Source organism: Borostomias antarcticus (genome assembly GCF_949987555.1).
Source record: "Borostomias antarcticus genome assembly, chromosome: 24".
Lineage (NCBI taxonomy): Eukaryota > Metazoa > Chordata > Actinopteri > Stomiiformes > Stomiidae > Borostomias > Borostomias antarcticus.
Window position 1 is genome coordinate 11,827,185 of NC_140257.1, and position 27,936 is coordinate 11,855,120.

Here is a 27,936-nt window from a genome sequence, read left to right on the forward strand (position 1 = left end):
AGCCTAATAGATTTGTCAAATAATACATTGTGTCATGGCTGCAGCTATCCGGTTGCAGGCTGAGATCTGTCTCCCTCCCTCTTTCAACTCATCATGAGCCCGTACGACAAATACATTCTAATTTTCCCTTGTGAAATATGCGGACAGTAGGAATCTAGGACCCAGGGAGAGACTGAAGTCATGCTGAATTTCCAGCTGTGTCTGGATTCGGTTGCTTGCTGCACCGATGCACAGCAGGGAGGAAGTGTCTATTGAGATCCGTACAGGTTTTAACCGGTCCTGGCCAGATAATGTGAAAAGAATGAGCTACCCTTCACTTCGCTCAACCCCACTCCCAGGGGGAAGTGAGTTAGAAAAAAGTCGTGCTCTACTAGACATGAGATGTGCTGAGTCAGACTTGTATAAATATGAGGCCTTACTCAAGCATCATAATAATCACTTGGTCATTAATGAGATTAAGTAGGCTACATAATCGTGTAGAGTGTAAATACATTAGGCTATTCCTTCTGTTAAATACGCATAGCCTACTCAGCTGAGCTTATTCTGATTGTGTAACCGTGCTCTGATTCCTGACCTGCAGATGGTGTCAGACCCACAGACATCTGACACCACGGGGCTTAGGCCTACAGCCGTGGAGGCGGTGGGGGCTGTGGTTATGGTCACAGCAGTATCGGCCAGGGGAGCCAACATGTCATTAGGCCTGTCTTCTAGGCGAGGCAGCAGACATACCCAGATGCCCTAGCAACCAGATCACCGTGTTGACAAAAGGCTGAATGGATAGTAAATTATTCAAAAGAGAGAGACTCCCAAGAATAATACTGATTACATGATGACACATCATTTGACAAGCTCTGCAGACAAACTGACAGGACTTGGATTGTTGTTCATAAAGTAAGTCAGTCTGTGAATTTGCATGAATGGCACAGTTACAAACAAGCCCATACAGTAGGCCTACACACTATCTCCATGGCAATTAATGACTGGTAGGCACGCCCCCATAGGCTAGTGTCCATTTCCGTGTTAGTCTGTTATCAGAAGCTTTTATTCAAAGTGATTAACAAGTGGTTTTAATATAATTCTATTTAGAGTTTTTCAAAGAACGGAAATCAAACACGGTTTTAATTATAAATTTATCGCAATAAATGTAATCAAATGTTATTGCGGTTTATCATTATCGTTACATCCCTAATTATATTATTGAACTTGTCTCAATCCATTGGCTAAAAGGATGTCTGGCTAATTAAGTTAATGAAAAAAGTAGAGTCTGCACACTGGAAGTAATATGAATGACTATTCCCAGGAGTTTTTCGATCAAGATCTTCATCAGAAGGTTTCTGATGAAGCGAAATGTTAAAATAAACTCCTGGGAATAGTCCTTCATATTACTTCCAGTGTGGGGACTCTACTTTTTTCATTTACTGTTTGCTGGTTTGTCCTGCACCTGGCCCACCCAGTGGATGTGCAAGCTTTTTTCTCTTTCTATTGGCTAATTAAGTTACTCATTGTTTCTAACTAAGAAACGTGGACTGCTGCGTGTGGGTGAGGTGGTGAGGCCTGAGGGTAGGCTACATCGCTGACTGGTACAAGGATGGGAGCACGTAGCTGGCACAATGAAACAATGCTAGCTTCATAAGCAGGCCTGTCTGAGGGTAGCCTCGTGAGACAATTTAGATCTCGCGAGCTTACATTCTGTTTCACCAAACCATTTGGCGTCTCCTTCAGTGAGACTGCTGTTTTTGCTGGGCTTAATTCTCTGTGGAATACCATTGAGACAGAGTTAAGAGTTTAGCGGTGCCACATAGACATTTATCTCCACAAACACACACTATATTATCACAATAACATTAAAATGTCATTGTTTAGGGTCAGTGTAAGGATAACCAAGCATGTTACACAAACTATAAAGATCAAGTTAAATTACAGCTTAAAGGTGAAGGGCAGAGGTTAGCAACAGTGAAGTAAATGATGAATGATATGATGGAAAAAAATTGCAATATATAACTGCTAATTTGTTTCTTATACTACGATTTATATGGCAATAATGTTTAGTCTTTGCCTACATTTGCTTTTGGAATAGTGTTTGAGCCTTTTGGCATTCCGTCCTTGGTTAATCACGTGGGCTGAAAAGGCCATAAATAGAGGTAGAGGAGGCCATTGTGTGTGAGATCGTTCACTGGCAGAAATAAAGAGAAGTAACATGGCGTCAACAAGCCGGTGTGTACAATCCCCATTATCTAATGTAAACTTGCTGTTTGACGTTTAAATGCCTACGACACAGTTGTTAATCAGTGGTAGTGGTTGTGACTTAGACGAGGTATTCATAGCTACTCCGCTGTTTATAGCCACGAAATCTCACTGATGTGTCAACATCATCCTAACCCACTAGTAGCACGGGTCGCTAGTAGCAGCTAGCTAGGTGAATGTAACGGGATCATTGGCATTGTAGCGAACGTAGTTAACTATAGCTAACGATAACCTTTCCGTTGACGTTGTCTTACGTGTGACTTATTTGTCACAATTCAAAGTATTGTTAACCCAGCTGACTTAACTTTATGAAGATCGCATTCATTCCACGGGGACTTGCTCTCAAATCAAATGACCGTGTTCTGGTTCATGTTACTTTAGCTAGCATAGCTACCTAGCTAGCTACGCGTCAGCTAGGCAGAGACCGTGGCGTGACCAGATCTGCGGACGGAAAAAACACTTGGGCTTAGGTGTCACGCACAGACGTACAGAGCCATAGATGGACACTAACGTACAATACATTGGTTTAATGTCTTTCACTGGCGGTGTACTGTTGACGATTATTAGGATGAACCATTGACGGTGACGTTGGGTGCTTTCTAATTCGTTTCTGGGGAATCTGATTTTTTTATTTCTTTTCCGGTTAGATGGGATGCACAGCAACAACCGGTATCGTTAGTATCAAACGGCCACACCAGTATGATAACGTCAAGTAGTTATGGGAACTTGTTCAGTTACTTTTGTGCAACGTTGACAGAAGTAAAGTTATGCGTTATTCGAGGCATACTGTCGCGGTGGTGATTTACAGTGCTCTGTAGCTACCCTGGTGCTTATGTGGCAAAACAAACAAGCTAAATTGGCGGTGTTGATATACTGTAGCCTAATTGTACTGCAGCAGAGCTACGGAGAGTTGATCAAACCCTGTCACCAAGGGTTAACTGTGAAGATGCGTGCACTGTGTGAGATGGCTTACTCACCCCTAAAACGTCCAGTCCTCAAGTGTTGTGCTTTTGGTGAGTAAAGTAATGTCACCAAGGGTTAACTGTGAAGATGCGTGCACTGTGTGAGAGAGCTTACTCACCCCTAAAACGTCCAGTCCTCAAGTGTTGTGCTTTTGGTGAGTAAAGTGTAGTCACATGTGTGGCATTTAAGTGTTCTTGTTGGATGAACTTCACCCCTTGACTGTCCAGAAGTTCTGTTGGAAGTTTGCACCCTAACTGTGGAAGGGAAGGCGATCCCAGATCTGTGCAAAAGGGCAAACGTGTCCACCCTGTTAGGTGAAATGGAAGGTGTAAACAGGATTAGGGGTCTGACACTACAGTCAGCTGACCTCTGGAATGTTGCTTACTCTCTGCAGCGGAGATGTTCTCGCCCTTCCCAAGGTGCAGTGCCCCAATCACCCAGACGCCCTGCTTGTGGAGGACTACAGAGCAGGAGACATGATCTGCCCTGAATGTGGCCTTGTAGTGGGTGAGACACACACACACACACCATTATGTCTATAACATTTGGCAACTGTATTGAGGCCTATTCAGCAGCCAGTCAATGCTATTGTATTTTCTTGAATACATATTTTCAGAGATCTCACAAAACAGGTTATCTAGTATGCAGTGAAATCATGCACACAAAGACAGTCAACAGCCTTGTGAAGTGACATTGTTACTCAGTTGTGTACATGAATAAAGAGTCCATCCTAATGAGACCCTCAGGAAAACGTAACCATTTGGGATATGGTTGACTGGCGCAGTAGTGAAGTAACACAAGATGATCTCTGATGGCTTGGCCCTGCCGTAAGCAGATAAATGTCATATTAGTGGGATTAATGTATGGAAAGGGCTCATTGGATTAAGGCTGGGGATATAATCGTTTACCCTGCGGTGTTCTAGGAAGAGAGGCCATGGTTAATGAGGAGGAAATATAGCATTGGACAAAGGAAAGTGTCCTGGTTGCCTACTAAGTGTAAATGGCACCACCACCTGGACAAGTGTGATCGATGCAGGGTGTAACCACTCATTGGGGAGAGGAACAAAGGGGAGAGAACAATACTGACTGCTGGAACATTTGGTTCTAAAGAATATTGGATTATTATCTCTGGTGAGGGTTTTTGTTTAAATATGCATTAAGGTGTGTTCCAATCTAAACTGCCTCCTCTTATATCATATTTGATCTTTTTGTTTGGTAACATAACAATCCATTTTGAAATTGATATAGAGGATAGGCAACCCAATGCAGACGTCACTTGACTCCCATATCACTTCAAATCTGTAGAGGCACATGGGAAATATCTAGGCCTAATTGCAATTGAACGTGTTTAGACAAAGCCTGGCGTGTGTGATTGAATCTTGTGGCTTCTATAGGTGACAGAGTCATTGATGTGGGCTCAGAGTGGAGGACCTTCACCAATGAGAAAGCCACCAAAGATCCCTCCAGAGTGGGTGACGCCCAGAACCCACTGCTCAATGGAGGGGACCTCACCACCATGATAAGCAAGGTACATCAGGGAGATGTGTCACCTGGCAACACCCACACCTAGAGAGATGCTTAAAAACTGTTGGTCTGCTTTGTGGCAGTTCAGTTAATGTCCTGTCACTGATTGCCACTATTGTGGTCGTCAATCACGAATACATGACCCATGACATCACTAATAATTGGTTGCCTCATCAGGGAACAGGTGCAGCAAGCTTCGATGAGTTCGGGAACTCAAAGTATCAGAATCGCCGGACCATGAGCAGTTCAGACCGGGCCATGCTCAACGCATTCAAAGAGATTACCACTATGGCAGATAGGATCAACCTACCAAGGAACATCATAGTGAGTGGCATTTGTTTAGAATTATGGGCCGCCATTAAGGCCTAATCCCTAATATTCCTTGATGCTCACTTAGAGACCAACGCTAATTATATGATGTACTACGAGTAGACTACAGTTTTGCATAGGTTTGCTAGGACCTAAACACGTTTATTGTTGGCACACAGGACAGAACAAATAATCTATTCAAACAAGTATACGAACAGAAGAGCCTGAAGGGGCGGAGTAACGATGCCATCGCCTCAGCCTGCCTCTACATCGCCTGCAGGCAAGAGGGAGTGCCTAGGACGTTTAAAGGTAAGAGCGACATCAATAGATAAGATTATCAGTTCATAAAACCATCACGAGGGAGTTGAAAAATCGTGTTCACAGGCCCGTGGTGGTGTAGCCGTCTAAGCATCAGGTTCCGGTGTAGCCGCCAACCAGGGACCGGGGGTTCGCGCCCTGGTCTCGCCAGATGCGAATCTGTCTGGAGTGGGAGGGGCATATTCGGTGCGAGGGTCCGCCGCTCTACATCGACCCCGTCTGGTGTGGGAGTCACGGTGACGGGCTTGAGGGAGTCAGGTAGCTGGCGCTCTCTTCCGGATCGCCGACTACGGGGTTGTGCAACGGACCCTCCACAGCAGCCACTGGGGACAATTGGACGCTAGGTCGGGTGTGATTGGCTACCATATTGGGTAAAAAAGGGATGAAATCCGAAATAAATGTAAAAAAGAGAGAAAAAAAAAGCGTGTTCATGAGGTCGTCACGTTCACCTCATATAGCCCAGATGTTGAACCGGGTCACCGATGTTCTCTTTCTCCCCCCGCATAGAAATCTGTGCCGTGTCCCGCATTTCAAAGAAGGAGATCGGCCGCTGCTTCAAGCTGATCCTGAAGGCCCTGGAGACCAGCGTGGACCTGATCACCACAGGGGACTTCATGTCCCGCTTCTGCTCCAACCTGGGCCTGCCCAAGCAGGTTCAAATGGCAGCCACCTACATCGCCAGGAAGGCTGTCGAGCTGGACCTGGTGCCCGGGCGCAGCCCCATCTCTGTGGCCGCAGCCGCCATCTACATGGCCTCCCAGGCCTCCGCTGAAAAGAAGACCCAGAAAGGTGAGGAGGAGGAGGAGGAGGTGGGGGTGTAGAGTGGTAGGCGGTGGTGGGGACACCGATTGGTTGTTTTTCAGAAGTGTACCTATACAATCACTAGGCAGTCGTCAAACATGAGGAAATACTATGAATCTGTCCCCAGCATGTCATATTTGTAACTTAAGACGGTACACTGGCTTAGTAGCAGTCAGTCAAACGTGCCAGTGATTCCGTTCTTCTCACGACCTTTGACCTTTCAACAGAGATCGGCGACATCGCCGGTGTGGCAGATGTCACGATCAGACAGTCATATCGACTAATCTACCCCCGCGCCGTTGACCTCTTCCCCCCGGACTTCAAATTCGACACCCCCGTGGACAAACTGCCCCAGCTGTAAGGACCTACACGCTGACGACGACGATGGCGACACTTTCTGCTGTACTGCTAATGTTTAGGTTTTTTTTACCTTGGATTTCAAAGGTTTTTCTTTTCTCCTCTTTGTTAATTGAGACTTCAAGCCTTTATCTAGGCACTTTACAGGAATACAGACAAGTACAGGACACACATTCCAATGATTAAACAGGTTGCAGACTGTACTTACAGTATTTCATTTGAGTGTATATACTGTATATATGTCCAAGTGAGAAAATGTAATTGGTGCTTGCAATTTAGGCTGGTTTCATACTCTATACACTTTCTTTTGTAGGAAATGAGCAGGTTCTATTTTGTTAGCTTGTTTGCATTGTAATAAGTAAATTAAAGTGCTTTTATGAAAAGCATGTTAAAACACCTCATAAATTAAGTGACATTAAACTTTGTTTACTTAAAATATTAGCTTTGCGTTGTCACTTGCTAATCAGTTACAGGCCAAATGTTCCAGTGACATAATTTATCAATCTGGCAGAAGCTAAATAATGGTGATTCTCTATAGATGTCATCTAATATAGCCGTCAGCTGTGAAATGGGTAATTTTCTCAGCAACTCACGGTACAAGTAACATAATTCAATGTCTACTGCTGCCAGAGGTGGATCTCCTCAGATGACTCCCTGGACGGGTGAAGAGTGAGATTCACATCATGGTTATCCACTGTTTTTATGTATAGAGTTGATTTGTGCAGCAAACAAGTCCAAGACAAATTTCCCTGAGGGGACAATAAAATCTATTCTATTCTACTCACCGTGACTTCAAACAGGGTGACGACTTTCTGTTCTCTCTCCAAAGCCAATTACAGCTTGATTTGTCCATCAATTTGCATAAGCCAGTATCAGGTGGGCACACTTCCTCTATGCATTTACAGCCCCTTTTGTAAAGAAACACACACCATTCTATTACAAATGTTTAATTTCTGCATTCATGATAGGCAACAATGACTGCAAAATGTTTGTTTTTTTTACACCAGGGTCAACAGTCTTGTGTAACTTCAATATGGTGTACCATTCGAAAGCTCTTGTCTGTCATTGCAAAATGCGCAAGCAGCCATTTTAAGCAATGAGAAATATGGGGAGAAAAAAAACTTTGTACAAACTATTTTCATAATTACGCTAAACATAGATAATTAAAAAAGAACTATAGATAAAATTAGTGCTTTCAGCTTAATTGTGTGTACATATACATATATACCCTGCCCTCCCCTGTAGTGATTCATATCAACACGTCTGCACAAACTGGCACTGAGGTTCACTGTCAGTCCATAATATTCACTGTTTGCCTAGTCCTGCTGTCAGGACCAGGTGAATGGGTTTTGGTAGTGATCTGAGACACATAGGATTAGTCTGTTCATTTGACAATGTCCAACAATCGATAGAGGTATGAGGGGTGGTGTCCATTCATCAACTGCAGTCTTTTGTCATCTCATAGGATGAATGAATCCGCGTTCATTTGTGAAGGAATTGAAGGAAACAAAATACTAGAGAAATGAATCTCACCCCACTGGAACACATGGCCTTCGCTGAACAATGAGGAGCTACAACACCCTGTCACAGCATAGTGTGCAGTGCTACACACAATGACATAGAGTTTCACCGTTTCCTTGTGCAAGACAGCCACCAGAGGGCCTAGGAGAGCAATACCTCAGTTGAAGGCTCCCCTCACACCATCCTTGTCTCATTCTCAAATGATTAGGAAGAGATCTGAAGTTCCTAGCGATGCAAGGAGAGAGTTTTGAAATTCACACAAACAGAATGAAAGATGGGGCTACATATTCAAGAGCTGTTTGCAAATGTCCATGATTGTGGCATGTTTCTGTTTTCTATGATGGAATTGTCTAGAACTGTCAATGCTACCATATTAATGAATTCCATAATTCATATAGCTATGGGTAAAGAAAAAAACATTGCCCTTCCAGGACTCACTGGAAAGCAGTGTTGCTGAGTAGACTACTCGTTAAATAAAGTTGGACTGTTTTTCAGGTATACAGTAAAAGCTATAAAGTGAGTAGCTTGTGAACACTGGATGGACTGTTTTGGAAAAGTCTATTATATAAAAAAAAAAAGGAAAAAAAAGACATCTGTATTAAAATGGGGACAAAAAACGAGTTACTTGGGGTTTCAAGTCAAGAAGCAGTAGTAGTCAATATGTTTACTGTCTTATACCGTAGTGTCAGTTCAGTGATAGTGCTGTGAGCACTCAAAAGTCTTTGATCGAATAATACATGGCAGACATGTCAACCTTACAGCGAGATAGAAGTCCACTAGGTATGGCAGAGCATTGCAAACGACTCAACACAATATGGGGGAATATAATCTGTACAGGTCAAAAACAGACAGTGACAATGAATAACATGATTGTGATGTAGCTGTTTCCTTGACAGTTTGTATGAAAACATTCTCAGTGGTCAGACAATAGATACGACGTGTTCAGGGGGAGACTCCCTGTCCATCCCTCTTCACTCAGTCCCTCGAGAGCAAATATGACGGCATTTTCCCTCTTTTTGTAAAAAAAAAAAAAAAAAAACTTCTTCATTTTGTTTAAAAAAAGAAATGGGTCAGGCTATCGTTCAATGGCACAGAGTGGCCCGAAGGCTGGGAGAGAGATGCACGGCTTTCCTTCTTGACGTTTCGGATAAAGAGAGGTGATTAAAATGTGAGCTACAGTCAGCGCTGTTTGTTCACTTTGTGTGTGTTGTTGTTGTTTTTTTGGGGGGGCGTAGATGCGCTGGGGGGGGCTAACACCAGTCAGCGATGTAGTCAAAGTCAGAGAACATGTCCTGCTCCTCCTCGTTCAGCGCTCTGGGTTCTCTAGGCGGGGTCAGGATGGGCGCTTCTGAGGTAAATTCATCATCAAAGTTGCTGACATCGCTGGTGCCCTGGATGGTTGGCACAAATGGAGGCTTCACCTTCTTGGCCAGTAGTCCATTCCAATCCAAATTCTAGTAGGGAATATATATTTATGAAAACACCAACGTTACATATGCTGAACTATACAATTACATGTCATTCATTGTGGTTAGAGCATCTGACCATTGACCACAAGGTTTCTGGTTCTAGACCGGTCCACTTGACAATCAATACCTACCGCTGTGCCCTTGAGCAAGGTACTTAACCCCAAGACTAGCTCAAACTAAAAAGTGTTAAATGACTTTGTAAATGTGACGGTGAATCTGGTTGTTTATTATTTACCCTGAAGAATAGATGTTTCTTCACTTCCTCTGCATCCCTCTCTCCTGCCCCTAGGCGGCGCTCTGGACTCCTCCTCAAAAGCTACAAACAAACCAAAACAAAGCTGTGATTCAACCTGATACCCAGTTTACTTCACACTTACTAATGAATAAACACAATGGCCCTCATTTATAGGGCTGGGTATCGATTTGAATTTCAAGAATCGATTCGATTCCGATTCACAAGGTTCAGAATCGATTATCACGATTCAATTCGATTCAATATCGATTCAGTTAGTGTTACTAAATACTTTTTTTTGCTGTAACCTTAAAGGAGTAGTAAAGGGAAAAACCATGTTTAGCCCTGTTTTAAGTATGCAATTATCAACTTTCTCAAAAGTGTTAGTTTTGTCAACTTCTTGATCTGAACCATTGTATATGATCATAAGTAACCTTAAAACAGGGCTAAACATGTTTTTTCCCTTTACTACTCCTTTAATTACATGACTGCCAAGTTATGCAACACATCAATACAAGGGCTGGGTATCGATACTGATTTCCAAAAATGAATGAATGATATTTAAATGATTGTTTTCATCCGCCACATGATCAACGCCCGATCATTCGCACGGTGGGATTGGCGGGATACGAATGTTCGATGAATCACATGTGAACCCTGTCGTACCATCATTTCTGCGATTGGATCTGTGCTGGTTTCAACGTTCCATTGATAAATGAGCCAATTGACCTTATTCACACGGCGGCCATGTCACGCTCAGGGTGGGAGAATGCGGAAGTATCCATAGTCTAATAGTGCAAGTTCGTTATGAAAATAACACTTCAAGATTCAAAATAGTCCGAAATAACATTCAGAATACATTACTGGAATTAAAAACTCATGATTACCGGACTCTGATTGTTTTTCACCGCAGTAGTTTTCACGTTATGAAATACATGGACGGGAATGAGCTGATGACCTATGTATTTCATAACGTGAAAAGTACCGCGGTGAAAAACAATCAGAGTCCAGTAATCATGAGTTTGTAATTGCAGTAGTGTATTCTGGATGTTATTTTTGACTATTTCGAATCTTGAAGTGTTATTTTTATAACGAACTTGTACTATATGGTCTATGTATACTTCCGCATTCTCCCACCCTGAGCGCGAAATGGCCACCGTGTGAATAAGGTCAATGTGTGGTAGATTTTATTTTTTTAAAGAAAACAACTAGTCAACCAGCAATGTATAGGGTCAACTAGTGGTTTGATAGTCGACTATTTGACTAGTCAACTATTCTGTGAAACCCCGAATGTCCGGTGGGTTGACATATGTTCTGATTAGATATAGCTAGCTAGATATAGCTCATTCAATTTCTGTTTCCAGAGATCCGTTTCCTAGAACTCACTCTTCTCATGATGGAGATGGCTTCTGTGGAGAGGAACCTTGGGTAGCGCACTTCATCGTTGACAATGCTGTCAAACACCTCCTCTTCGTCATCACCAGGGAACGGAGACTGTGGGACAAGCAAAGACACGTTGACGGCGTCAAACACAGTATGTACTACATACCATCACCACATTATAATATAAAGCACAGCTGACATGACTCTTTAGGATAAAGGCAGCGTAGTCTACAAACGAGTCAAGGTTTCTCTGGATCTTATGAGCCATGGACCAGCGTTTGAGCGGAGGTGAAAAGCAGTGAAAGCTACTGACCTCCCCGACCAGCATCTCGAAGATGAGCACCCCCAGCCCCCACCAGTCCACGGCGCGGGTGTAGGACGTTTCCGTCAGAACCTCGGGGGCCAGAAACTCTGGCGTGCCGCAGAACGTGCTGGTGCGGTCCCTGAAGCCCATCCCTGAGAGGGAACACGGGCCAACAGCAAATGTTAAGGCCAGACTAGAACTAGGTACTGTCACTGTTAACCCACGATGGAGTTGAGGCACAGGATCAGGAAAAAACATGTTTGGTTTACGTTTGAATGGTCTGAATGTAGAATTGTATGCCAAAGAAATGGATTAGGATGTATGTGTCTTTGCCTTTCTTACCCTCTTTGCAAAGGCCGAAGTCAGCAATCTTTACGTAGCCCTCGGTGTCCAAGAGCAGATTGTCCAGCTTAAGATCTCTGGAAGTCAAGGCGATAAATATTATGATGAGGATCAGTATATCTTTCTAGTCCAGATGTGTACACAAACTCACAGCTCAACTCAAGGCTCTTACCTGTATACAATCTTATGGTCGTGTAGGAACTGTAATCCCAGTACGACACAAGCTGCATAAAATCTGTTAAGGAGAAATATGGAGAAATATTATAGCTAGAGCAGAATTCAGCAAGGAATTAGGTAGCTAAGTCCGAAGAGAAACTGCATTTGATCATCTAATACTGTTCCAAGTGAAAACAGGACACTGGATACTCAACACTTGAAAAAGGCCTAAAAAGCCAGTTCTACCAGATTTCTGAGTGAGGCGCCCCCTGAAAATGATCTCTAGGCAGAAAAAGGTCTGGTTCCCACGAAGCGAGAGAGGATTCACTCGATCCCGGGTCCGGGGTTAGAGTTCAGGCCCTGGGTTCGTCACTCACATGGCTCTGGGCTCTGAGAAGACGTCCGCGTGGATGTGCATCATCAGGTCGCCCCCGGCAGCGTACTCCATGACGAAACAGACGTGCTCCTGCGTCTGGAAACACGCAAACAGGTTGACCAGGAAGGGGTGGCGGACGCTGTTCACCGTCTCGAAGATCCTTTTCTCACACATTAGGCTTAGGGGGAGAAAGGAAACAAATGATGTCAGACAGAGACGACGCAGGATCTGAATGGTGGGGTTGAGATGTACGTTTTATGTCCTCTGAACGTATGCGGCCTTACCTGTCCACCTCATCCCGAGCCACAATGTCTCCTTTCTTCAGGGCTTTGATAGCAAACATTTCGCCTGTGCTTTTGTACTCGGCTAACAATACCTGTGGAACGAGAGGAGAAGTATTTTAGAAACGACCGCACTGTAGCAAAAAACTCACTTTTAGAACACTCGTGGGAATAGGTCGGGTGAGCACCTTTCCAAAATGGCCGCGTCCCAGAACCGCCACACACTTGAAGTCTTTGAGGCTGAACTGAAACTGCTCTTCTTCCCTGGAGATAAAGCAGTGTGTACGTTAGCACATCACTCAGACGAATAAAAAAACAAAAACAAGAAGAAATGTAAGATGTGAGAGACTCTGTCAAGCAGCTTACCTTATCTCCGTGTCCTTCTGTATGGCTGTGAGCTCCAGGTCCGGAGGCTGGATCTCCTGTTCCAGCACTCCGTCCAGGTCGGACTTCACCGCCACGCTGTTCCTCTTGTTGAGGAAGTCGAATGACGCCAGAGCATCCTGTGAATAGGGAAGAAGGATTTCATGACGAGGGGAGAAGGCTAGACTCTGACAGTATCGCCAAGTGATTTATGCTTACGGCGGCAAGCCATTTGACGTAGTGTCCACGCTCGGTATTGCAAGCCACGTGACGAATTTGGGCCCAAAAATACTTTTTCCCGTAGACATACATGAAGGAATGAAATGGCTGGGGAAAGACACGGGTATCACTCAAAGTCAAAAACGACTCTTTGAATTATCAATTTCTAAATCATTGGGTCCATTTTAATTTAGGAGCCACCAAGAGCCGGAGTTTACAGCTGATTCTTTCCCCATGTATGTCTATGGCAGCACCACGCTGGTCTATGGGAAAAAGGGACAGAAAAACACTGTCCGACAGCGGGGCGGCTGTAGCTCAGTTTGTAGAGCGGGTCGTTCAATGATCGAAGGGTCAGTGGTTCGAATCCCAGCTCCGACTGTCCACATGTCGAAGTGTCCTTGAGCAAGACACCCCAACCCCAAATTGCTCCCAATGAGCAGGTTAGCACCTTGCATTGCAGCTACCACCATTGGTGTGTTAATGTGTGTGTGAATGGGTGAATGAGAGGCCATTGTAAAGCGCTTTGAGTGCCGCTAAGGTGGAAAAGCACTATATAAGTGCAGTCCATTTACCATTTACAGGAAGTAAGAATCGTAACGTTTTCAGCTTCACTCGCTGGGTGAGCAACTTTCATTGGAATGAATGGGCAGCCATCATCCATCCAATGCCACATCCAATTCTTTTAATACATCCATTGGTAATCCCTGTTCCATACCTGTACTTCCTCTTTGTCGGGCAGTTTGTCCTGTGCCAGTGGTTCTCTGTTGTCGTCAGGGACGGGATAGTGCTTGGGGCCTGGGGTGGGCTCTTTGTCAAAGTCCAGCTTGGTAACCAATGGGTCACTAGCAGGAGGGGAAAGACAGATAGCAATGATGGTTGTGCCGTTTCTTTCAAAGTTGTGCTTGACATTGAGAGATTTTGTGGTAGGTCTTTGTTAACTTTATACGTTTTATATAAGGGTCTGTGTGTGTGTGTGTGTGTGCGCGCGCCATTGTACTTTTACATACATAGGAATGTTTCCCAACACTGTGGTGCTTTACAACAAAACAAGAGAGGAGTAGTGCGTGCTCTATACCTGGTGGGTGTTGGAGACCCTGGCAGGCTGCTGGGCCCGGTGTCAGCCACCTGCGGGCTGAAGGAGTTGGTGCTGACGGGGGGTATAGCCCTCCGGACCAGCCTGCCCCAGGTGGCAATGTTGATGTTCATCTGAGGAGCACGCAGGAAGGTCTTCCCTGAGGGGAAGGAAGAGGACAGGCCAGGTCAGCGATACAGTAATTAAGTAGTCTAACCTCCATTTCAGCCTTGAGGTCATGAGTTACCAGGGAAAAACTATGACCTGACAGGTACAGTATGTGACCCTCCAGAGTATCAGAGAACCAATTACAACTTCCTGTCCAGAGACGACAAAAAAAGTCGCTTTACAGTATCTCATTCAGTTGACTGTGCAAAATTGCCGTACCACTTGGGATAAACTGAACGTCAGTTCAGATGGAAGGTCAGTGAACTTGTGTACATATTCTGTCAGAGCATAAAACTCACCTTGCTGCTTTGAGAAGATCTTCTTTTGTCTTTGCAGTTTGGGTCGTCGCTCGATGACGGGGTTGAAAAACGTAACCTGCGAAGAAAGATCCAAGAGTTCAAATGAACACAAAGCAACCCGGTACACGCACACATCTAGCCCAGGTGACGGACGGACGTGGAGGATTGAGATATCGTGCGCTTAGTCAGGGCGAGCTCCCCCAGTAGATAGGGGACTACTACAGAGTGTGGAAGAGCGTGATAATGTATGTGTGTGTGTGTGTGTGACTCAGGGTGAGCTACCTCAGCGAATAGTGTCCCCTGGGGCTCCAGGTAGAGGCACATCCCGTGGCGCTGGTTGTCCAGGAAGTCCTCCAGTCGCAGGAACTTCACTGCACAGAGGGAGCGCCAGTCTCGCCAGTACACTGAGATCTCCAGCTCACGAGACTGAGGGGCAAACCCACAGACAGTCAACACTAGGATGTAAGAAATCATGTGTGTGTGTGTGTGTGTGTGTGTGCATGTGCACGTTTCATACCCTATCCAGCTCCAGTGTAAATTTCTGGTCCCAGGCCTGGTTGCTGATTGGCCTCCAGCTTGTCTGACCCACTACTGTGTTGTCCAGCTTTAGCACCGCACTGATCTCATCTGTGGGGAGGAAGAGAGTGAGGATGAGATGACGTTAAAGTCGCACTGAAATGAAAAAAGCATTCTGTCCCATTCTGGTTCACATAATTGGTCATAGTGTTCACCTATTCAACGATGTATGCCAAAAAAATTACAAAATTCTACTTTTGTTGTAATCTTATATCAAAGTATATAATTTCGTACTTCCTGGAAAACGGTAGGTCACGTGCAATGACGACAACAGGTACCTTAGATTTTAGGCCAATAATCACACGACATCCACCCGTCAATCAACGCTATCCTTCTATCGAATCTGTCTAAAGTTCTTAAAACCCGTCCACTTGTCAATGTTCCAATCGAATTCCTCTAAACATATGTCCCACCCTCATAGCTTGTTTGCGTCAGAAATACGTCAAACTAGGGAAGTTAGATGATCTCAAACGTCCGTTTCAGTGCGACTTTAAAGATTCTTATAAAATGGGTAGCTCAAATCAAGCAATCTGTTTAAATCTATTTACCATATATGACGGCTATAATGTCTAATTCCTTTGCACAATTTAGTGTCCCTCCATAGCTGACGAAAAAAGCTGCTGTCAAAAGCTGTTATTTTGGCTTTGCGACTGTAAATGTGTCACTTAATGAAGTTTTAATATTTTTTCAGACGAGAAAGTAACCATGTACATTCCCAGTATGTGGTCAGTTTATCGAAATGTAAACAGATTTGTCGGGAGATCACTGGCAGACTGGGCCTGTGTGGGTCCACGTACAGCTGAGTGCGCTCTGGCACATCCACATTGTTTTTCTGTTTCTGAAACATGTGAAGTTAGCTACTATGGTTATCCTGCGATTATATATATTAATGTTATTGGGCGATCATTCTTTTTCCAAGCAGGCTGGTATGTGAGGAGACAATTCTTGGATTAGCATTCCTCACTTATGGCACAACCCGTCCTCTTTGTTCATCTGACAATGAACATGCTTGAAGCTACGACTGACAGTGACACCATGCATATTTGTTGTGATGTGAAACAAGTTTTTGATTTGGGGACAATGTGGTATCTGGCTAACAGCTGGCATAAGTTTTATTGGCAATTAGTTTTGACAACTGGACAGTCAATAGGTTGCACAGCAAATATGCAGTGGCCTAACTACACTAGCTACACTTTGTTCAGCGCCCCTTAGCTGTGATATAATAACCGTACACCACGGCCTGTCATGCGCCATTGCTTAAATATAAATATCCTATCAGCAAAGGACAATAATATCATGAACATCAATAACTAATCCACAATGTAGAGAGGTGAGGAGATGTTGTCATTTTGTAGGCTGAAAAGTTAGCATTGCCGCTATTTGATTCCAAGTTCTAAATCCCTATGGAAAAAATTAATCGGATTTGCGAAAAATGCCCAAAATAAGGTGTGATTTAACAGTTTAAAAAATGTTTAGCATAGCACTAGCAACATCGATCTCAGAAACAACTAAAGGCTTCAAAATTCACAAAATCCATCTTCATTGATGTGTTAAGTTTTAGAACATACTCATCACTGTTAAAAGCATTTTTCGGCAAATCCCATTAATTTTTCCCACAGGGATTCAGAACTCAGACCCAAAAATGTCAGCGATGGCAGAACTTTTCAGCCTACATAATGACCTCAGACCTCATCGCTCTATTAATCCCTGTTATATGCTACAGTCAATCTTCACGCAGAACGTGTGGTGTCTGATTAGATGATAGGAGGTCGCTGGCGAGGGGAACCAACTCACTGGACAGGTCCTCGCTCTTGGACAGGTTCCGCGCGCTGGCACCCCTGTTCCGGTTCCCCCGGCTCATGAAGGACGAGCGCGTCTCGCTGGGGCTCCAGCCCGGCAGAGGCACGGAGCCGGCTTTGGAGCGCCCCGGAACGTTCTCCAGCAGGTCCTGGCAGCCCATGAGCCTAACGTCTAGCGTGCCTGTGTGTGTGGAGAGAACGAGATCAAGATGGAAAGTCAGCAACAGTCAATATTCGAGAGCGTGGATCCGGACCCGACAACACGCCTCTCTCTCTGTCTTTGGACGTCTGGTTTGTTAATGAAATTTCAGTCTCACCAATGTCACCTACATCGTTTTGTTCTTTTCTGTTTTCCTACCTTACTGTTCTTCTAACTTTGTAGTTCGTTCCCCTAGAATCAGTCTGTTAAAACTACAATTTGTTTCTGTGTGAGATCACTTCCCTGTCCTCTTCATCCTGAAACTGCATGTCACTTCCTTTCTCACGTTATAAGATATCACTCCCGAGTCCCGTTCACCACTCTGTTCGCGAGAACCACATCTCCGTTCAGAGTCCGCTTTGCAAAGCGTAACATCAGAATAAATCGTCTCTGTTTGAACCCAGCTTGACCGACCACTCAGTGTGTTCTTGAAATTGAAACTAAACTAAGATTTTCATTCATAGGTTCCTTGCCTGTCAGTGCGGCGGGCTTGGCCACGGTGCTGTACTGGTTCTGGGTAGAGATGAGGCTGGAGCGCGGGCTCAGGGCCGGCGCCGCCATGAGCGACAGCTCCTCCACGATGCTGCTGCTGCGGGGGTGGTTCTTGGGCAGCTCGCCCAGTCTCTGCTCCAGGGAGAACTTGAGCAGGTCCAGTTTCTGACTGGACTCGTTGAAGCGGGCCTGGGCCTTGGGAGGGAGGAAACCAGACACGAACCGGGGGGGGGTGGGGGTGGGGGGGATCAGCCAAGTCATACAACGCCCAGTGTCTAATGTAAAATAGCGTTACTTGGACTAGGTCCAGCCCGGTCCAGCCCGGTGCGGGAGCTCTCGAGTGGAAAGCGGACGGTACCTCGGTGTGCGCCCTCTTCTCCGTCACCTTGCCGGAGCCCAGGAGTTTCATGACGTTCTTGGCGCCCTCGGCCACGGCCGACTCTATCCTGGCGTGATGACACAGCTCCTCCACCCGCAGGTCCAGCGGGCTGATAATGGGCTTGGCTGGAGAGAGAGGAAACTATTGGAGATGGAGCCAGAGAGCATTTGTTTGTGTGTGTGTGTGTGCGTTCATGCGTTTCCATGCGTGTCAAGAGTAAATGTGAACTGACCCATGACGTCGTTGTTATCGAAGCTCAACTCGTTGGCCTGGCTGGCCTTGAGGATCTGCATCCTGATGAACTCGATCTTCGTCTTGCTGTCCTGAAGCATCTGTTGAGCGGTGGCTAGTAATTTCCGATCCTTTAAAACAAACCAAAGACAAAACATAACTGAAAGTGGTCCTTCATTAACAGGAGGAACAGACTCTTCCTGTTACATTATCCGAACCTAGCCTGGTCAATTCATGCCCTTAATTGGAGCAAAGTCATGAATGACCACATGGAAAACCTTATTCACCCTAGATGAAAGTGGAATGTCATTGTTTTTGCGTGTCTTGTGTTATCGCTGGCCCTTGGAGTAAACTAGACTCCACCCAGAATTCCTCGGAGCGGTCCGGCCTCGCCGTGGCGGCGTGGCGCGCAGGAAAGGCTTCCGTCTGACAGGCATTTCCTGCCTGACATCACCAGGCCTGGACTGTTTCCCACAGTGCCACTCTCTCTCCCCGGGCTCTCGGGGGCTGCACTGATCGCAGGGGGTCGCAGACATTCCACACCTAGGCCGGTGTCCCAACGTGCTACACACAGCAGTGTCTGCTTCTACGCTACGGCTGTTTATCAGAATCGCCTTCGATCGCCTAGAATAGTTTGCTACAGGTGAACAGGAATTTGTCCTGGTGGCGTATGCATCATCATCATCATCATCATCGGGATGACTGACATTCCACGCTAAATGTCGTCAATATCGTCCTACACCCAGGGTATTCTGGTATAAACCCTAGGTACTGTATGATGATATTATCTGGTCCTTACTATGACGTATACTTAACTACAATCGGCCTACTAATGTGCAATAACCAGACATTTCTTTTTAAATTCCACACCTTAGCTGCTGGATGTTGATATCATAAGACTAAAACTAGATCCTATTACAACATCTAGATCCTATTACTCTGGTAATAGACTATGGCATATGACATTCTACACCTAAGCAAATATCACAGACTTAATAGGATCTGTCTGCTACTCTGATGGCACTGGCCCTAGGGTTTTTATATGGGATGGCTGTGGCTCAGGAGGTAGAGCAGGTCGTCCAATGAGCGTAGCATCGGCGGTTCAAATCCCGCCTCCTCCTGTCCACATGTCGAAGTGTGCTTGGGCAAACCCCAAATTGCTCCCAATGAGCAGGCTAGCACCTTGCACGGCAGCTGCCGCCATTGGCGTGTGGATGTGTGTGTGTGAACGGGCGAACGCGAGGCCTTCATTGTAAAGCACTTTGGATAAAAACGCAATAGAAGTGCAGTCCATTTACCATTTAAGTTTAAGTTTAATAACACCAAGCTACTGTGGCTGGACATACCCTACTCCACACTGTAGTGCTGTAGTTGATAAAGCTGCAGTGGGAACTATAACTCCAGAGTCTGGTTTAACAGGTTCCTGTCCTTCCTTTAACGGCTGCACTACACACTCAACATGCCAAGAGTAATATCACCTTAGACAAAAGGCAACAGGAAGTGAAGCAGCCCCTGGAGGTCTGTTTCTTATCCTCCTCTTAATCTTCAAGGTGAAGGACCAGTGAATTGCGCCTCCGGGCGACTTCTCCAGATAAGAGATCAGAGGTGAGGGGATGAGGGTACCTTGGAGGAGCCGTTGGAGTACATCTGGATCATGTTCTCCGCTCCCTGCTTGACCTTCAGCTCGATGTCGTTCTGCTTCTTCAGGGCGGCCAGCCGGCTGCTGCTGGTGCACATCCGCGCCTCGCTGTTCGGCGTGTCCGGGGTCAAAAGGCATTCTGGAAAAACGAACGCAGGTTTTTTTTTTTTAGTAGGTTTTACTAGGACGCCGTTACTCATGTCCTGTAATTAATACAAACACACACTCACGGACGCACGAACAAACGAACGCACACACTCATTATGAGCTCAGGTGGTGGGTGAAGAGAAAACATCAATTAATCCATGTGTACATCATATACAATATACAAAAGAGCCAAGCCTGTCTTCAATGAGAACATGTCAGGATGGATACTGAAATTATGCAATGAAGGGGAATTCTTGTTTGTACTTGGTGCTTTCCGATGAACGACAAAACTACAAAGCAGAGGGAAACCCTGTGGCACCATCAGCCAGGGCGAAAACAAGCGGGAACTTGCTAACGATGACATGTGGCCTTACTGTACATGCAAAATTGGAAGCGCTCGTCGTGACATTGCTGACAACCTCCTATTACTCGGAACAAAATGTTTCTCAGGGCAGTCGTTTCAGCCATCACTCTGAGAACGTTCCAATCCGGGGGCTCCGTGTTCCCCTCCTGCCCAAAGGCGGTTGGGTCTGCTAAAGGTCTAGCCACCTCCACATCTCGCCCAAACCGAAAAACAAAAGTGTCCTCTATCATTTCAGTTAAGCCGCAGTGCTGAGGGATGAGCTCACTGCTTTTCGTGCCTGGGCTCGAACAGCAAGCCCCTCCCCAGCCTACTGTAAGACGACGGTGTGAACGCTGGCTTCTTGACACACAGGTGGGCAAAGAAAACCTGCCTAACGTCTCCTTGTTGCTTGCTGTGCCGTCAGCTGTGTGACGGCTTAGTTAGCTCTCCAGGTTTCCCTGAGCTATAGTTGGAGCTGTGGCTAATCCCAGCTGCACAACTCAACTCTACGACCTGGTCAACAACACAAGCTCAAGTAGCCTTTAACTGTCCTCAACGTTTCACTTGAGCCTGAAACCAGAGACACGCATCCGTCTTATTTAAAACAGGACTGTCTCGGGGAGATGACGGAAACGCAACAGTGGGGTCGGTGATTCATCAACATAATGATGTAATCAGCAATTAACCCGAGAGATTATCTCTTCTGTGGATTCTCAAAATAAACTGAGAAACGTCACGCGCTGGCATTGTACAGCCGGCTGCTAATGAGGAAAACTTTGAGGCTACGGGGTTCATCATACCAGACTATGATGCTGCGTTACGTGTCTGACGTATGCAGCAAACAGAGGGCGGTCGGTTGAGACCATCCTGATCTCGCGAGCTCACTTGCCTCTGCAGATCAGTCTGAACCCCCCCCCCCCCAAACGATTATTCTTAAAATGACATTTTATCCGGGCCAATCGGGGACTGTGTTTTGACTGCTGTTCGGCCCCCCCAGTAGAAGCCTGAGTGGTTCCTGTGGCAAAACAGTCTCCCGAAGCAATGAGAGCAGTAACGTTAATGTTAGTAGAATAAACGAAGCCATAAGTGCGGTATTGCAGAAATAGACTCAATTAAACAATTAAACAACAACAAGAGTAGGCTATGCATGTTTCTCGGAGGAAAAGACGTTATCCGAGTTTTTCCGACTGGATTTGGCATACGTTTCGTTACGCCGATTGACTGAAGGAGTTAGTCAGGGCAAGTACTCCCGCCCACAATAATCACTCAAGATGGAGGGAATGCCCGACTGATCTGCGGAGTGAAACTGAATGGGAGCTCGCTAGATCAGGATGGTCTTACGAGCCTAAACTGAGAGTGCCTTGCATTCTCAACGGTGTGTATGCTTGTGTGAGTCTGAGTGAGCGAGAGGCTTTGCGAGACAGAGAGTGTGTGTATGTGCGCAAGCCAGGGGTTCGCCAGAGGACGGGCCATACGGTCGAGGTATGCTCCACGCTGGGCCAAGTGACAAGAGCTGAGCCGCTGAATGGCAAGCGGGCTGATGATGTCATCCTGGGCAGCTGACAGGGGGAACCCTCCCCTAGCCCAACATCGTCTGACATCAGCCAAACACAAGGGGAACAGCGTCCAAGCGATGTCGCTCCACCCCCTCAACGACAGACCCCAGACCTGCTCCAGAGAGTGGTTCTGCCGGTAACAGGATATTATGGGAAACGGGGAGAGTGGATCTGACATATGCTCGCGGCGACAGAGAGTAACCAGAATCAACACCCCCACACCCCCAACCGCTCGGGACCTTGGCTGCCGAGAGCTGCGGGCGTGCTGAGGTCGGCCGGGCCCGGTCCGAGGGAGCTCTCTCCTCTCTCTGCGACGACCGGCGACATTCCACTGGCGTTGCGTCAGTGAACAAAAGCCCTTTCTCGTCAGATAAGAGGTCAATGAGTCAGGCTAAATTTGTTTCCCACTTTAGACTAGCATTACCGAGACGCCGGCCCCACCCCCTGCCCCTACTTCCTAGGTCGACCTGAGATACGAGTTAGAAGCTTCCCCTTTCTGGGTGACTTATCTCCTAACAAATACACAATGTTGAATATTTTTCACTGTTAACAAATTCATAACAGCGGCCTCGAAGGTAACAAATAGCAGCCTATCGTAACCCGCTAAGGAATGTGGAATGTGACAATGTCAGCTCCTAGAGCATGAGTCACTGGAGTCTGTTCAGTTCGTGTAGGTCTGTGTGTGTGTGTATTTGGGAGCCATTGTTTGGGACTTGTCTTGCTCTGATGAAGGTCATAAGACTAAAATAAATAGCTAAGCAATGGCCTACTGAGGCATGAGTTAATGTTACCTAGCAGTTCGTCTGGATCCTTGACCACAATGTGAGCGTTGAGCTCCTGCAGCTCCTGATGCAGCTCCTCGACCTTCTTGTTGGACTTTTTCAGCATGTTGTCCACATAGGCAAGGCTCTTCTTGTCCGTGGTCACCTTCCGCAGGTTCTCCGCTCCCTCCTTGATCTTCAGCTCTTTGCGGATCTCGCGTCGGATCTGCTCCTTGATCTCGTCCAGCTTCTGCTGCACCATGGTGTCGGACAGGTCCAGGTTGTGGCCCAGGCCCAGCCGCTCCGACACCAGCTGGCCCCTGGCGTCCCCCTGGGAGAGACACACAATAAATACATGAATAAATATGGGTATTAGAAAACTAGCAGTACTAGAGCTGCTGGCGATACTTAACCATTCAGCTTCTGAGTTACAGTTATACCTCAGAATTGTAATCAACATTGTAGACTCACGCTTCACTCAACTACAGACTGAGGACTTTCATTCAGATTTTGTTTGCTTAAAGTGGGTGGAAACAATTTGAGAGTTTAAAAAAACCTGCATTGCAGAAACAATCCAAAGCCTTTAGGGCAGAAGGCGGAGATCTCCAATTGTCTGATATCACGAGACTATCAATATTGAAGCTATTCCAAGTCCTTCATTCATGCAATCTGTCCATTTTCACCATCAACTCAACTCAGTTTGTCATAATCTACGGAGTCTGGTGCCACAAGGAGTTGATTTCTAAAGGAAATGACCATTAGACTAGGGGGTAGTGTTTATATTGTGCAGGACAGCCATGACCTGCATCTATCCTTCCAGCGATCTTAACTGGGGAACAACAGGTCTGAGATAAGCGCTGAGAGTCTACTTCCTGAATGGGTTGGGATTTAAAGGTCACCATCTTAAACAAGGTCCCTCGAATCAGAACACACACTGGCTAACAGACAGCAGCATGATAAGCCGTAAGAATAAAATGTGAACAAGCCCCTGTTGTATTTTAACTTAAGACGTCAGAGACCATATCAAGCTTAAAATACTTGAACTGAGCTTACTACTACATTCATAGAAAAAGTACTGTGAGTCCCCTAAACAAGACTGTATTATCATACACACATCAACTGCAGTAGCCTACCTATCTTCTCCGTCAACAACACCTCATTCAAATTGCTATACCAGCAGATCAGTGCACATTTGGATAAAGTGCAAGTCTATTTCCTCTGTTATCCTGTGTAAATTCATGTTCCTTACCATCACATCATCAAAGTCATCCGTCTCCGTCTCAAGAACATCTGTTGCAGGAACCAGTCCGCGCATGTTCTAACGTTCTGCTCGGTCCCCCCTCTCGCAACAAAAACACTTAGAAGTTCTCTCTTTCTAAACAACAACTACTGTGGCAGCTTCACCACGGCTGGGAAACCCAAAAGTCAGTTTCTGTCATTCAGACACCACCCCCTACTCACGGCCACGCTCTCCCTCTCTCACACACACTCACTCACACTCTCTCTCACACTCTCTCTCTCAGACACACACACACACACACACAAACAACCCCTGACATCAGCACAGAAGATAGATAAACCGTCTGAGAAGGGCCAGCCAAATCCTCCTTAGCCTCTCGCTCTGTGAGGTCACAGCAGCCGAGTACAGGACCTAATCTCACTCTGGGGAGAGTGGCGTCTCAAAATAAACCCTGGTTGAAAACAAAACGCCAGCGGACCGATGGCCTCCCCCGCGGAGCGACGTGTGTGGTGGGAGACGGAGGAGAAGGAGGAGGAGGAGGAGGAGGAGGGCTTGGGAGCGGCGTACAGCTGAACTGGCTGCCTGTAAGGTTTCACATTGATGTTATAGGCTAAGCGCCATGCGCTAATTGAGGGGACAGAGACGAGCGTCATCAACGTACGAGGCTGGATAGGAGCGACAGAGAGTGGGTCATGGCTGGGCTGTGTAGCCTTCTCTGGCAAAAACACTGAATGTGTGTTTGAGATTAGGGTGTACTGAGGTTCCCTGGTCTGGCTCGCTAACCTTTCAAAACCCCACCCTTTACCCTCTTCCATAAAGTGCCTGCCATAGGCATAGGCCTACAGCACTTAACGTTAGGCTGGTCGAGAGTGAAGAGTGGCTCCCTGTATGACTCATGGGTAAAATGGAGGTCACAGCTCCTGGAAAAGGTAAAGAGAAGCAGCTTGCTCTCCGCTCAACCCTACATGTTTGCATTGTTCCTGTATTTGACCAAAGCCCTGTGTCAGGATTGTGGCTGGTAGAAAAGCAAGGTTTTGAAATAGCAAGGCTGTGTCTGAGAGTGAATAGCCGAATAATAATAATAATAATAATAATAATAATAATTAAATGAAAGCTATTTTGAAAAACAGACTTAGCTCAGTGTTTTTTGAAAGACGTTGGAGACGTTTCTCTGGTTCAAATTTATCTCACTTAATACATTAAAACAACTAAGGAAACTAAAGTAAACATTGGGTCATGAACCTTCACTGTATGCAGCAGGCTAAAAGCTCAAACTCAAACAGGAGGTCTATTCAATTCTTCAGACAATGGAAAAATTGAGGACAGTATTCAGGTTCGTGCCAAAAGCTAAAAGCCCTCACTCCAACCTTAACCTTCCTGAACCACCAAGTCTTACACAACAACCGTTTTTAAGTAGGCTAGTTGGGAGATGCTCAATAGGACTTCATCCGAAATAGAATCACAGGTCAATCTACTCATATTCATTGTAAAGTTAGTTCCCATACAGACATGCGTCCTGGTCTACATCAATACAGTAAATGATATAAAATACCTGGCTGGAAATCGTATTCCCAATAACTGCCTTCAACCATTTCAAAGAATTATTCAGAACTATGAAAATAATTTTACTGTAGGCTATACTAGACAGCATTCAAAGGTGCTGCTTGCTAAAATGGAATCCCCAGTGTACTACCATGCAATATTATAATAAAGGACTTATTTCCAGAGTGTAACTGTAACTTGGGAGTTCAAGAGGCAGACTAGTGGGGGTCTTGTGGGAAGCTCCTGGGTCCTAGCAATAGATAGGGTAGGAATTAAGTTGGTCTGCATGAGATTCAGGTTTCGACAACATTGTTGTTGCAATGTAAGCTAGTCTAGTTCTTCTTCCCATTATTTAGTGGGGGAGATTTTACAACTGACGTCACAGTGACCACAACTTTTCTCTGGGTCCCTGTTCAGAAACAATGGAAACATAATTCTTGTTGTATACACCTGTTGAGTTACACTTGCATGCATGTTTATGAATTGATAGTAACAAACCGTAATAGTAATCAAAGAAAGGTCACACAATTATATGCCAAAACATGTTGTCAAAAATAGACGCGTTGGACAAGCAACGACCACACTTTCTTCAGGGTAGTCTTTTCAAATTGAAAAATGACTAACTTTGTTTGTGATGTGTTGGGTAACTGCAATTAAAATAGTAATGTTATTCCATACGTTCAGCTAACGGTAAGACATTATCAAAAACCCTAGCCTACTTAATTTGCCAGATTCAAGTATATTCTTAAAACGTTTTTGCCTAATCATACAGCAAATGTAGCCACGTTATCCTGACATAACGGAATACAAAAAGTAACCACAAAAAAAACTATATTTTCATAATTGTTTCCCAGGCCTCAATCCATAATTCCCACACAATCCTACGGGAAAGAGGGAATTCCTTTAGCAAAACATGAGTGAATCTCTAAACATTCGAAACACACAAATCGTCGATAGAATAGGGATCTTTACTACCTAAAAATAAGCACTTTACAACTACTTTGCGCACTTATCGCAACAGTTGTCAACTTTTCCTACCTGCACGGAATCGGCGGCCATCTTGGCTTTCGACTTTGAATCAAACCCTACGGAGAGAGGGGTGGTGTGGTGGAACTCCAAAAACAGCCTTGTTTTAAGTGTCCCTCTCGTACGACAAAAAGAACTTATTCGGTGACCATACCATCGGTCACCCTGGAAATACAGGATTTTCCATATTTTCGCTACACTTCTTGCCTCTTCTTTCAATGTCGACGGGGGCCTAAATGTTTTCTATTCCTCATAAGTTTAGCAGCAACCTAAATCTGTCCCACTGATTTTGGAGAGTGAGAGAGAGGCGGTGGTTTGTGTGGAAATGCTTGCGTCCGCCCATAGGAGCTATGCACTTACTCAACCCAGAGACTCGACCCAGAGACTCGACCCAGAGACTCGACCCAGAGACTCGACCCAGAGACTCGACCCAGAGTCCATCTACCGCGGACGGGCTCACGCACTTTCACGTGATCATAAACTTCATACATGCACGCGCCTAATTCTTTACTGAATAACTCCCCCAAATACTATGGGAGGCTATTTAGAGAAAGTCCAAATTGTGGGCTACTGTAAATAAATTGATAGTCAGATATTAACACTTGCCCGGAAGCATTTTGCCTCAAGGAATTATTATAGGCTATAGGTGACAGGTATTTTATCTGTAGGCTTCTCTCACTGTCTTGTAGTTGTATTGCCTGAAGTGATGTTGAAATTGTGGTTGTATTGTTTTCAAAATTAAGTGGAATGTGAATAATGTGTAATGTGAATGTTTGTACATTTTGAAATTGTGAGATAAATGTTGACTACCAGCCAAGTGTAGCCTACTTGAGATGTGTGGCATCATCTGGATCAAGTCCAACATGCCGCAACAACATCCACAGCCTATCACAAGAGACTGGTATTGTGTCTATCCCTCATGGTTTACATAAGGCACACATGCTGAGGTTTTCATATCACTGTGGTGTGACATATCATGCACTGGCACCAATGAAAAAAGGAATGTGTGTGTGTGTGCACGCGCGCGTTGCATCATCACATTCTCTCCAGACACAATTTCCTAAACATCATCTATTGCTTCACAAATTTGACTTAAAATAAAAACTATTAAAAGAAGTCAGTCTGAAAACTTTTACTACAATGTGACTCATCGTATTCTTTCCTGTATAACTGTCTTTAGAGAACCTCTGTTCAATGACAAAGGCGATTCAAGAGGGCTATAACAGCAGAGAAAGATCAGACAGACTTTAGAAATGGGGTTCCTGGACACAGGATGTTTGGACTATCTAAACGGCAGCTATTCGC

General features: G+C 45.4%; 2 protein-coding genes across 4 annotated transcripts; one reads left to right on the forward strand and one right to left on the reverse strand.

The window, feature by feature from the left end:
• The first annotated feature begins 2,151 nt into the window (after positions 1-2,151).
• On the forward strand, positions 2,152-7,243 carry gtf2b (general transcription factor IIB). Of its 2 annotated transcripts, XM_084458078.1 has the most exons (7): positions 2,152-2,214; positions 3,602-3,714; positions 4,602-4,735; positions 4,909-5,055; positions 5,220-5,349; positions 5,866-6,147; positions 6,387-7,243. In XM_084458078.1, the coding sequence occupies exons 1-7, from the start codon at positions 2,198-2,200 to the stop codon at positions 6,518-6,520; spliced, it is 957 nt and encodes a 318-aa protein (XP_084314204.1). In that variant the 5' UTR covers positions 2,152-2,197; the 3' UTR covers positions 6,521-7,243. The 2 variants fall into 2 exon arrangements, with proteins under 2 accessions (XP_084314204.1, XP_084314203.1); XM_084458077.1 differs by lacking the exon at positions 2,152-2,214 and having other exon boundaries at positions 2,225-3,714.
• Positions 7,244-7,528: 285 nt separating this feature from the next.
• On the reverse strand, positions 7,529-26,900 carry pkn2a (protein kinase N2a). Of its 2 annotated transcripts, none has more exons than XM_084458051.1 (22): positions 26,644-26,900; positions 22,854-23,154; positions 20,001-20,155; positions 18,379-18,508; positions 18,126-18,271; positions 17,749-17,962; positions 17,072-17,257; positions 15,219-15,328; positions 14,984-15,127; positions 14,702-14,777; positions 14,238-14,394; positions 13,878-14,004; positions 12,947-13,083; positions 12,769-12,844; positions 12,584-12,675; positions 12,301-12,477; positions 11,940-12,002; positions 11,768-11,844; positions 11,435-11,577; positions 11,125-11,232; positions 9,742-9,822; positions 7,529-9,491 (listed from the first exon to the last, which is right to left on the reverse strand). In XM_084458051.1, the coding sequence occupies exons 1-22, from the start codon at positions 26,662-26,664 to the stop codon at positions 9,288-9,290; spliced, it is 2,925 nt and encodes a 974-aa protein (XP_084314177.1). In that variant the 5' UTR covers positions 26,665-26,900; the 3' UTR covers positions 7,529-9,287. The 2 variants fall into 2 exon arrangements, with proteins under 2 accessions (XP_084314177.1, XP_084314178.1); XM_084458052.1 differs by lacking the exon at positions 26,644-26,900 and adding an exon at positions 24,073-24,114.
• Positions 26,901-27,936: the final 1,036 nt, after the last annotated feature.